Here is a 12,161-nt window from a genome sequence, read left to right as displayed (position 1 = left end):
TGGGAAAAGAGTGATGCAGCACTGCCTCTGCCCTGTAAGAAGGTACCTGAGTAGCTCACGTGCACAGTCCACAGGAAGGGGTGCCCTTACCTGGGGTTTAAATGTCCAGGATATGGAGGCTTTAAGACATAAGAATACGGAGGCTCTAAGAAACGAAAAAGGAAAGGACATGACTGTTTCTAGGTATGGCGGAATAAAAGGTTTATTGTAGATAAAAGGCGGAATGCAGAGAGAGGCAGAGACATCTGGGAGAGTCCAGAGGGGACATTATCCTGATCCATGTGAGGTGCTAGGGGAGAGCAGAGAACCAGACCAAGAGGTCAGGAAGGTAAAGGGTAGATTGGGGGGGGGGGGGGGAGAGTGAGGGAGGTTACCAAAATGGTTGGATTATGTAGGGAAGGGCACCTCGGAGGAAGGTCTGGTCAGATTTTGGACTGGAGAAGTTCAGGAGAGAGGGCGGGGTATGCAAGTCTTATCCGGTAACAGGTTGGGGTAGAGGGCTGCGTGGAGAATCAGGCCGCCAGTGTCTGCTCTGATATGTTAAATAGGCTTCTCAGCAGCTGGTCCCAGGTTTGAGATCTGTGCCCAGGAGGACGAAGGGGAAGTGCCTACTAGTGCAGGAACGACTTTATAGTCCAGGCGCGTGTTCTGCTGATATGCTAACATCTGCATGCCTGCAGGCCTGGAGCAGTTCTGTGCCTGGGTGGAAGTTACGGCTGGGAACCACTGTGCTGAGTTTCTTCACCGTAAAGAGTCGCTAAGGGGGCTGCTCCTGCCACTCAAGCCACACTAGCCAATCAGGGCTCCCAAACGTACTGCTCTTCAGAATAAGGGCGGGCACTTCCGGCCCGCCGTGCAGCAGGCTCTGCTGCATCTCCCGGGCTGAGGGAGACACTCGTTCCCTGTGTAGCGCTGTGACCCGTATTTCGGGAGCTGTGGGGAGAGCGGGGCGAGCTCAGAGTCCGCCATGGTGAGCGAGGGCCGCCGCCCCACGTGAGGAAGAGCCGGTGTGGGGTCCTCCCGGGACTGTGGCAGACAACGGCTGGCCGCGCGCCCCGTGAGGTCCGCGAGTTCCCCGGGGTCTCCGCTGTCCTCTGTCGGGTCCTGCGGCCTCCGAATGACACCCGTGCGGGCTGCGGCTGCGCAGAACACAGAGGCTGAGGGTGTCTGTGGGGTGACTGTGTGCATTGTCTTTATTGATGACTAGCGCCTTGTGAGGCTTTCATTGTCTACTGGGAGGCAGACTTGCTAACTCGCAGAGCCCTGTCCCGCTAGCGTCTTCTAGAAGTTCTGCACTTGGCACTGAACATTCAGGTGTAAGATCCTTCTGCAGTTAGTTCTGTGCAGGTTGTAAAGTCTGTGTCATGAACACATCTGCATGGAGATGACAGGGTGGACCAGTCACCTGTGTTAGGCCCCACTTACTGGGTTTCCTGACCTTATGTGTCAAAATTGACTATATTCATTATGTTTCTATGTCAAAGTTTGCTCTCATGTTCTGTTGATCTCTTTGTTCTTTTCCACGCTTAAGTCATTGTTGTGTGAGACGTTTTGAACCAGAGTGTGTTACTGGGTGTGCTATTTACTCAGTGTTGTGTTGATCATTTTTTCGTTGATGATGTCTTTTGAAAGCAGTTTTCTGTTACTGATAGGAAAAAAATCTTAGACGTTATATTGGACTGTTGCTGAATCTATAGCTTAAATTCTGTACTGAAATAATACTTAATCTTTTTGTCTTACAATCCTTTGAATCTCTTAATTACAAATTTATAGTTTTTGCTACAGAGATTTGTTACATTTCTGGTTTATTTCTGACTTATAAGAGATATAATGATACTTTTAATTTTCCTTTATTATTTTATTTCATGTGTATGAATGCTTTGCTTGCATATGTGTATGTTGACCTCGTGTGTGTTTGGTGTCCACAGAAGACAGCAGGAGGCATCAGATCCCCTGCAGCAGCATCTAGGGATGATTGTGTGCACCATGTTAGTGCTGGGCACCAAACCCAGGACTTCTACAAGGGCAACAGTGGTGGTACCTGCTGAGTCATCTCTCCAATCCTGAACTTGACAGATTTTTTTTTTGTTTTTATTTTACTTTACCTTTTTTTTTTAGGTTTTTATTTTTTGAGATGGGGTTTCTCTGTGTAGCTTCTGGAGCCTGACCGTAGACCAGACTGGCCTCAAACTCACAAAGATCTGCCTGCCTCTGCCTCCCAAATGTGGGATTAAAGGCGTGTGTATGCACCCATAAATATATGCTGAAAAGCAAGTGTTAAGAGAGTTGAGATTTGCTTAACACTCTGTCATTGGTGTTTGGGATATGACTCAGTAGGTATCCAGGTTAGATTTGTTCAACTTGACACAAGCTAGAGTCACTCTGGTCTGTAGGCAAATCTATAAGGTATATGTATTCTTGATTAGTGCTTGATGTAATAGGGTCCATTCCATAGGGTGGTTGGTGCCACCCTGGGCAGGTGATTCCAAGTTATCTAAGGAAGCAAACTGAGCAGGCCATGATAGCAGGAGTGCGGTCAGCAGCATTTCTCCAGGTTGTGGTGTATATGAGCTAGCAGATCTGTTCCTGGACAGATCCTCTTTGTGTGTTAGGTAGATCTGGAGACTTGTAATTACTGAAGAGACTTTTTTCTCTGGTAATTCTCTAAGTGTGTGGCATGATTTCTCATTGTCATGGCACATTAATTCTAGAACAATTGCACCTTGAAGCTTTCAGAAAATTATTTTGAGTCAAGGTTTGTTATGTTGACATTCTTTGCCTAGATCCCTCAGTGTTTAGGCTCCTTGACAGTGACCCTGCTGTTCTCCTGACTCAACCTCTTCAATGGCTGATGAAAGGTTTGTAGGAGCACAAAGTTCTTAAAGACTCCACTTGAGTCACAGAGTAGGCTGTCCTTTATACTAGAAGGAAAATGATTTGAGATTAGAATAGAAGGAATAATTTATTGTATATACTGCAGGGGAAAAAAAGACTAGGCCATAGCTAGATTAGAGGTTGTTTAAGTCATTGACCCACAGGTGTCTCTGTTATAAAGAAGGATCTGATTGGGCAGGGTGAGTTCTGTGTACTTTCCCAGTATGCATTAATTCATACTATATAAATGAAAGGAAACCAAATTGGTATGTGATAATTTGGGGAGGTTAACTTGAGCCACTGAAATTTCCAGGTGGGACACTCTCTCATATTGGTAAGTGCAAACCTGGTTGACCCATTCAGTCAGGAGACAAGATTGAGACACAAGGCATTTGGCTGTGGCTTATGTTTCAGCCTTCAACTCAGCAACTAACATTTTACACAGGGCAGGGTCATACACTGTCTTATAAATGTGGACTTGAGTTTGTACAGGATGATGAGTATAGATCTATTTGCATTCTTCTACCTGCACACATCCAGTTTGACCGGCACTATTTGTTGAAGATGCTGTCTTTATTCCAGGATGAATTTCTGCTTCTTTATAAAACAAAAAACAAACAAACAAACAAAAGAACCCAGGGGTCTATAGGAGTGTGGGTTCATTCTGGGACATCAATTTCATTGATCATTGTTTCTGATACTATGTATGTTTTTAATTAATTTGTTAATTAATTAATTAATTAATTTTTACTATACCTCTATAGTACAACATGCAATTTGGAATAGTGAGACCTCCAGCAGTTCTTTTATGGTCCAAATTGTTTTTATTATCCTGGGCATTTTCTTTTTCCCATTCAAAGCTGAGAATTTTCCTTTCATAGTATGTAAACAATTGTGTTGGTATTTTGATGGGACTGATATTACATGTGTAGATTACTTTTAGTAAGATTGCCATTTTTGCTATGGAGATCTTTTCATCTTCTCATAACTTTTCAGTTCTTTCTACAAAGACTTGAAGTTTTATTATAAAGTCTTTCACTTGCTTAGAGTTACCCCAAGATATTTTATATAATTTGAGCAATTTTGAATGGTGTTATTTTCCTGTTTTCTTGCTCAGTTCTTTTGTCATTTGTACATATGAGAGCTGCTGATTTGCGAGGTAATTGTATATCCAGCTACTTTGCTGAATGTGTTTATTAGCTGTAGAAATTCTTCTGTAAATTTTTTTAGGGGGTCATTTACATCACCTGCAAATAAAAATACTTTCATTTCTTTTTTTTTCCATTTTATTTCCTTGATCTCATTCATTTGTCTTACTGCTCTAGTTAAGACTTCCATATCTATATTGAACAGATATGGTGTGACTGGACAGCTTTGTCTTGTTCCTGAGTTTAGGTAAATAACTTTGAGTTTCTCTTCATTTAATTTGGTGTTGAATGTAGGCCTGCTGGAAATTGCCTTTATTTTGTTTAGGTATGTTGCCTGTATCCCTCATCTCTGTAGGACTTTTATCATGAAGAGTTGTTTGATTTTTGTCAAAGGCCTTTTCTGCATCTAATGAGATGGTCTTAATTTTTTTCTTTCTGTTTATTTATATGGTGGTTACTTCTCTTAATTTTTGTATGCCGACCATTTCTGAATTTAGATGAAGCCTACTTGATCATGGGTGGATGATCTTTTGATCTTTTTGGTGTGTTTTTAGATTTGATTTGTGAGTATTTTATTGACAAGCTTTGCATCTATGTTCATAAGGGAAGCTGGTCTGTAATTCTCTTTCCTTGTTGGGTATTCATTTATGTGGTTTGGGTTCAGGGTAACTGTCCTCATAAAATGAATTTGGCAGTGTTCCTTCTATATCCTTGTTCTTTTCCTTCTTTTATTATTTATTTGTTTATTTATTTATTTTGACTTTTTGAGACAGTGTTTTGCTATGCAACAGCTCTGGCTGTCAGGGAACTAGCTTTTGTTTAGTAGGCTGACTTTGAACTCTGAGATATCTACCTGCTTCTGCAAGTGCTGGGATTGAAGGCATAGGTCACCACTGCCTAGCTATTTTTCTGTTTCTATTTTGTGGAGTAATTTGAGTAGTATTGGCATTAACTCTTCTTTGAAAGTCTGGTAGAATTTTGCACTAAAATCATCTGGTCCTGGGCTTTTTTTTTTTTTTTGGTTGGGAGGCTTTGATGATTGTTTTTAATTTCCGTAGGGGTTATATGTCTATTTAAGTTGTTTATCCAATCTTCATTTAATTTTAGCAAGTGATGCCTATCAAGAAAATTATCAATTTGTCTTAGATTTCCAATTTGACTGAGAAAATTTTCAAGTATGTCCTTATGATCCTCTGGGTTTCTTCAGTGTCTGTTATGTCCTCCACTGCTGATATTAAAAGTGCATGTCATTATGTCTAGCCCCAGTGTTTAGTATGAAAGTGTCACTACCTAGAGGATGTAGCTTGGTAGGGAAGAAATGCAAGACTACCCAGCTATTTATTGACCTTGAGGCCAACCTGGACTAGTTGAGACCTGTTTTCCCAAAACAAAAACAACTGTGGATCGTGGTGCACAAATGTAATACTAGGACTCAGGAGGCAGAGGCAGAAGAATGCAAATAAGTTCAACCAAGTGTTAGCATGTGGTTCCAGATCAATCCTGACCTTGTCCCCAACAACAAAATAATGCATGATGTCATAAACTGTGAAAAAAAGAATACAAGTGGACTTTCAAATATGTGTAATATTTATGCCACCAAACATGAAAACCAATGTGTGGGGGATGTAGGGGAGGGGTACCTCAGTTGCCCTAGCATATAAAAAGCTCTGTGTCCAATTGTAGCACTTCACAAAAACATATTACATGAGATAGAATCTTTCAATATAGTCCCTGATCTCCTGTATTTCCCTGTGTATCCCATACTAGTCTGACTGCTTGAATAACAGGCATGTAACGCTTAATCAGCTTGATATATTGTTTAAAAGTCTCTTGAAGAGTTTGGGTAAAGATTGCCTAATCAAACAGAAGTAGTAAGAGCAGAATGCATTTATCATCCTCTAGCCCCAGGAATTAAATCCAACATGACATAGACTCTGGGATCTCCTCTCTGTTCTCCCCCACTTCAGGGGTCACTCATGCAGGATTTCATTTAATCCAGTTTAGGTGACTAATCAGTGTCTGGATAGTTTTATTCCAAAGCTGTAGTCATCTGAGAAGAGGGAGCCTCAATTGAGATAATGCCTCCATAAGATCAGGTTGTACATAAGCAAATATAGGGTATTTTCTTACTTCATGATTAATGGGGATGCCCAGCCCATTATGGGTGTGCCATCCCTGAATTGGTGGTCTTGGGTTCATTAAGAAAGCAATCTAAGCAAGCCACGAGGAACAAGCCAGTAAGTGGCACCCTCCATAGTGTCTGCATCAGCTCCTGGCTCAGGTTCCTGCCCTGCTTCAGTTCCTGTCTAGACTTTTCTCAGTGATGGACAGTGATATGAAGGTGTAAGTCAAATAAACCCTTTCTTACCCAAGTTTCTTTTGGTCATTGTGTTTAATACAACTATAGAAATCCTAAGATAATCAGATACCCCTCTTTTGCAAAAATAAATAAATAAAACAAAACCTCTTTGCTGTCCTGATCTGTTTTTCACTAACTATCCACACAGTAGCAGCACATTCAGCCTCATAGTCATATTCATAAGCAACCAGTCCAAGTCCTGTGTTCTGGTATGCACTACTTCAACATTTCTTGACCTGGCATGGTCACACAGGCCTGAAATGCCAATAATTGGCACACTGAGGCAGGAAGATCATGAGCTTGAAAATATATTGGCTATATGGCCAAGGATAGTATCAAGAATAAATGAATGAGTACATATTTGATGAATTTGACTTTTGGTGGATTGTTGAGGCATTCTTGCATTGTGTGACCTTGAGCAAGCTATCTGCCCCTGTAGGTTTACTCTGCCCTTTGTAGATGACCAGAACAGTTACCCTCGGGGGAATGGAGCTTTGAGAATATTCAGGTACTGTAGACATTAGCACCATATTGGGAATCTGATCACCTGGACCAAATCCAGTTTCTCTTCCCTGCCTTGAACAGAAACCATGACTCTGTGTCATATCCTGGAAGAGTGTGTTGAAAGGAACAGGGACCACTTGTTGGTTCCTGGCTGCCTGGCTAGCTTAGACCCGAAATAATCACATAGGAACTGTATTATTTAAATCACTGCTTGGCCCATTAGCTCTAGCTTATTGGCTAACTCTTACATAATAATTTAACCCATTTCTATTAATCTGTGTATTGCCACGTGGCAGTGGCTTACTGGCAAAGTTTTGGCATGTTTGACTCTGGAGATGGCTCCATTGCTTCTCTCTGATTCCTCCCCTCATTTTCCTACCATTCAGCCTAGCTTTCCCTGCCTACCTAAGTTCTGCCTTGCTAAAGGTCCAAAGCAGTTTCTTTATTCATTAATGATAATCACAGCACACAGAGGGGAATCCCTTATCACCTTCCTTTTTCTGTTTAAATAAAAAGGTTTTAACTTTAGCATAGTAAAATTACATATAACAAAACTGTTACCAAGCAAGAATTACAGTTACACTATTTATATCTACTTTATCTTTTATCATAATTAAGGAGAACTATAACTATAAATTCTTCAACTCCATTAAAGACTCCAGAAGGATATAATATTACCTAAGTAAGCAGGAAATGCATTGTAAGCAACTTCCAAAACTCTAGAATTGACAGAGACATCTCACTACCTGGACAGTCACCCAAAGTTCCTTTCTACTGTTGGAGCATCCGTCTTCAGCCTACAGGCCCATAGTATGGAGCAGACTTTTCCATGAAGCAGGAAATTTTAAAGACAGTTCTACCTCTATTGGTAGTTTGTCAGTCATTTTCTTCTGTGTCCTGAAGAATGTCTGGCAGAATCTTTCATGAAGCAGGAACCCTGAAGGATGGTCTCACCTTTAGACAACTTCAGCAGTCATTTTTCTGTGGGACCTGCATGCTCAGTTCATACAGTTGTCCAAGCAAGAGCAGTTTTTTTTTTTGCCCAAATGGCTAACCAACTCCATAAGGAGCCTCTTTGATGCCCATCTTCCTCTTGAAGTAGTTTTTGCTGCCAGGAACAGGTGTGTCTCATGGTCATGAAAAGTCTTAAGTTTTTAAACATTTTAAATGCCATATTTTGAAGGTTTCTGAAAGATTTGAAGAATACCTATCTAACTGAAATATATGTCTATACATCTAGGAAATCTAACATGACTACAAGCTTGACTATTATAGATGATTATCTATTAACCTATATTTTAAATTATACATTACATTTTAAAATAAGCTACACAAACATGATACCTTAATCAAGAGCAGAAATATACATATAACAAAATTGACCTTGAATTTGTATTAATAAACCAAGATCTGTACCAATGCAAATTATATCTATATCATATCCCCCTTTAAATGTAAACAAACATTTATAGACAATATTTGGGAATATAGGCGTAGTTTTCTCCATACTGCTTTCTGCTGATTGTTGGATATAGTCATTTTTATGGGTGTTCATGGTGACCTTTGGGGGTTCTTTTTCCATCAAACCACACTGGTCTGAATCCAGCATCCAGGCAAGAGAGACAAGGGAAAGTGAGCAGAGAGCATGAACCTTTTTGGTACCCAAGACCACACCCTTCCTGGTCCAGCCTTTCAAATGGCATTGACTGCCATTTAAATAAGAGTTCCAAACTAATACAAAACTATATATAATATGAACAGTTATCAAGTATAAAAATTCAAATTACAACCAGCATATACAACATTAAGCAAGAAGCATATGCTGTTTCAATAATTATCCTACCCTAAGGAGTCTAAGCCTTGTATTAGAAATGGCTTTGCTAAGTCATGAGAGAAAAGTAAGTATGACTATCTAGTCTTCCCACCAAAAACCTGAGAAGGGAAATAATATTTCCTAAGTGCAATAATATTACAGGAAGTAACATCAAGCAGCTTCCAAAATGTGCAATAAATAACAGAGACAACTGGCTGCCTGGGCAGTCACCCAAAGTCTCATTTGCAATGCTGGAGCAACCAACTTGGGCTAAGGCCTAGAATAACTGACAGCCCATTTTTAGAGGTAGGAAAATTTTCAAAACTGTCTTACCCTGTCTTGGAAAGGTTTGATAGTCTTTTTCTTGTATCCTGCTTGTCCTATCTGGACACTATGCATTTTATCAGTGGTCAAGACATAGGCAGTTCCTTACCTAAAGGCCAGTTTTATCAAAAAGCAAACAAGCTCCAAGTGGAGTGTCTTCGGTGCCCAACATTCTCTTGGGAATACATCTATGCTGCCAGGAGCAATTGTGTCTCACATCAGCAGAGCCCTAAATTATTTAAATGCCATATTCTATACCTCTTTGAAGTGGTTGAAGATTACCTATCTATGCAGAATACAACCTCTATGTGTCTAAATAACCTGATTAGTATTACTAATCAGTATGACAAACATGGATAACTTTTTGACCTATAATACTTAATACATGTATAGCTTAAAACTAAGACTTCATATTAGAATATTAAACAGTAAACAACTGTGCAGCAAATGAGGACAATGACCTCAAGATGTAAACAATGTATAAGTATCTTGATCAGAGGTAGAAATGTGTAGTGCAATATGATAAATATATCCTAAAATTGTATCAATATTCAAAATGTCTTAAACACATAGAAACTTGCATGCATACGATATGAAAAAATAACTGCATAAGTGTACAAATACTGTCTAAGAAATAGGAGCATATTCAATATAGCAAATATAATTTGAATTTGTATCAATATACAAGAATCTATACCAATGTAAACTGTCTATAAATAATAGTTCAAAACTATTTATGATTCACTATTATTATTGTTAGTGAGTTCACACTAATCTACCTATTATCTTTTCCAATTTTCTTGTTTTTTTTAAGTGAGTTCCCTGAGCCTAAAAATACTTTCATCCTAATCCCCAATCCTATACCAATAATAATCAACCCCTATTTGATGTCCCTAACCCTGAGGACAAACTTTGTTGGGAGAAGGGCCATCGATTCTAGAATTACACCCAGCTGTCATGCAGGCAATGTTCTTTCTATGGGATCCTGTAAAACTAAAACGATGGTTAAGTTTCAAGATTATTGTCTGATTTAAGTGCAAATAATCTCTGGGTAGTCAATAGGGTTTTTCTAAAGTTCTTATTTGGAGTTCTGGCCAGAAAATTGTAAGAAGGTATACCATTTCAGCTAACCAAGTTGGAACCATCTTGAGCAGCTGGTACCCAAACCAGTCTTTTAGTGGCACTATCAGCATAATGACATCATATCCACCAGGTGGAGTCATTGTTATGGGGCCCCAGTTTCTTCCTCGAAACTTCAAAGATTACTGCAGGAAAATTTATTGTTTATTGCAGAAAATGTAAACATTTTTTATATAGACATATATTCAACAAAAGTTACAACAGAGGCAAAAATAGGTATTGAGAAAAGTAAAATTTTCCCTAAATTCTTTCTTCTTTCTGTCCCATACCAGATAGCTCCTGACATAAGACAGAAACTCTGAATTTTTCTTTTTACAACATGCTTGGATTTAGAGGATAGCCATTGTCCAACTCCAAAGGCAGCTTTGATTTTTAAGTGAGTCTATTATTTTACTGGGTAGTATTTGTGCATGTGCACATATGTGTGTGTATGTATGTATGTACGTACATACAGATAATGAAATTTTTCCCTGTAGATGACCTGTTTCTCTTTCCTCAGAGATCTTTTCTGAATAGTTATTTTTTTCTTTAGGCATCCAAATGTTCAGGGTGTCTTGACATTTTGATGTTCAGCATTTTCCTGCAAAGACAAGAACAAAACCCTGCTCCAACCCTTATTAGGTTTTCTTACCACCTGTATGATTGCCACCTCTGTGGATGATCTGTCATTTCTCTTTCTCAAGAGATTTCTCCTATTAAAATCAAATCTTTATTAATATTGATGGTATCCATAGATTTTCTTCTGTGGAAACAAGAGTGAAACCTCTTCCCCAACTTAGGACATCTCCTGGTTTCCATACTGAGGTCAACACATCCTTGATTTAATTCAGAAATCTTTTCTATTATCCAATGTCTCTCTGATGTCATAGTTCCTTTCTCAATAGCCTTAAGAAAATTTAAGTTTAACAGATCATTATGAAATCTATTTTTTTGGATATTTTCATCCCTGTTTGTTTAGCATATCTTATTTATTTATTTATTTAAGATTTCTGCCTCCTCCCCGCCACCACCTCCCATTTCCCTCTCCCTCCCCTGATCAAGTCCGCCTCCCTCGTCAGCCCAAAGAGCAATCAGGGTTCCCTGCCCTGTGGGAAGTCCAAGGACCACCCACCTCCATCCAGGTCTAGTAAGGTGAGCATCCAAACTGCCTAGGCTCTCCCCCAAAGCCAGTACGTGCAGTAGGATAAAAAACCCATTGCCATTGTTCTTGAGTTCTCAGTAGTCCTCATTGTCCGCTATGTTCAGCGAGACCGGTTTTATCCCATGCTTATTCAGACCCTGGCCAGCTGGCCTTGATGAGTTCCCAATAGAACATCCAAATTGTCTCAGTGGGTGGGTGCACCCCTCGCGGTCCTGAGTTCCTTGCTCTTGCTCTCTCTCCTGCTCCTGATTTGGACCTTGAGATTTCTGTCCTGTGCTCCAATGTGGGTCTCTGTCTCTGTCTCCTTTCATCGCCTGATGAAGGTTAATATTCAGGAGGATGCCTATATGTTTTTCTTTGGGTTCACCTTCCTATTTAGCTTCTCTAGGATCATGAATTATAGGCTCAATGTCCTTTATTTATGGCTAGAAGCCAAATATTAGTGAGTACATCCCTTGTTCCTCTTTTTGGGTCTGGCTTACCTCACTCAGGATAGTGTTTTCTATTTCCGTCCATTTGTATGCAAAATTCAAGAAATCATTGTTTTTTACTCCTGAGTAATACTCTAATATGTATATATTCCATACTTTCTTTATCCATTCTTCCATTGAAGGGCATCTAGGTTGTTTCCAGGTTCTGGCTATTACAAAAAATGCTGCTATGAACATAGTTGAGCATATACTTTTGTTATATGAAAGGGCATCTCTTGGGTATATTCCCAAGAGTGGTATTGCTGGGTCCAGGGGTAGGTTGATCCCGAATTTCCTAAGAAACCGCCACACTGCTTTCCAAAGTGGTTGCGCAAGTTTGCATTCCCACCAGCAATGGATAAGGGTACCCCTTACTCCACATCCTCTC

At 39.8% G+C, this 12,161-nt stretch overlaps 1 protein-coding gene across 3 annotated transcripts in view; it reads left to right on the top strand.

Moving 5' to 3' along the window:
• Nucleotides 1–850: 850 nt before the first annotated feature.
• The window catches only part of LOC142832298 (zinc finger protein 120-like), a 45,773-nt gene continuing 34,462 nt past the window's right edge, over nt 851–12,161 (top strand). For 2 of the 3 annotated variants that reach the window (XM_075942694.1, XM_075942697.1), the window contains exon 1: nt 851–970. In XM_075942694.1, coding sequence (XP_075798809.1) covers nt 968–970 — 3 coding nt within the window. In that variant the 5' untranslated portion in view covers nt 851–967. Of the gene's footprint in view, nt 1,063–12,161 lie in introns of all 3 variants that reach the window. The other variant, XM_075942695.1, reaches the window with a different exon arrangement.

The sequence above is a fragment of the Microtus pennsylvanicus genome, chromosome 12 (assembly GCF_037038515.1).
Source record: "Microtus pennsylvanicus isolate mMicPen1 chromosome 12, mMicPen1.hap1, whole genome shotgun sequence".
NCBI lineage: Eukaryota > Metazoa > Chordata > Mammalia > Rodentia > Cricetidae > Microtus > Microtus pennsylvanicus.
This window is presented reverse-complemented; position numbering and strand designations above follow the sequence as displayed.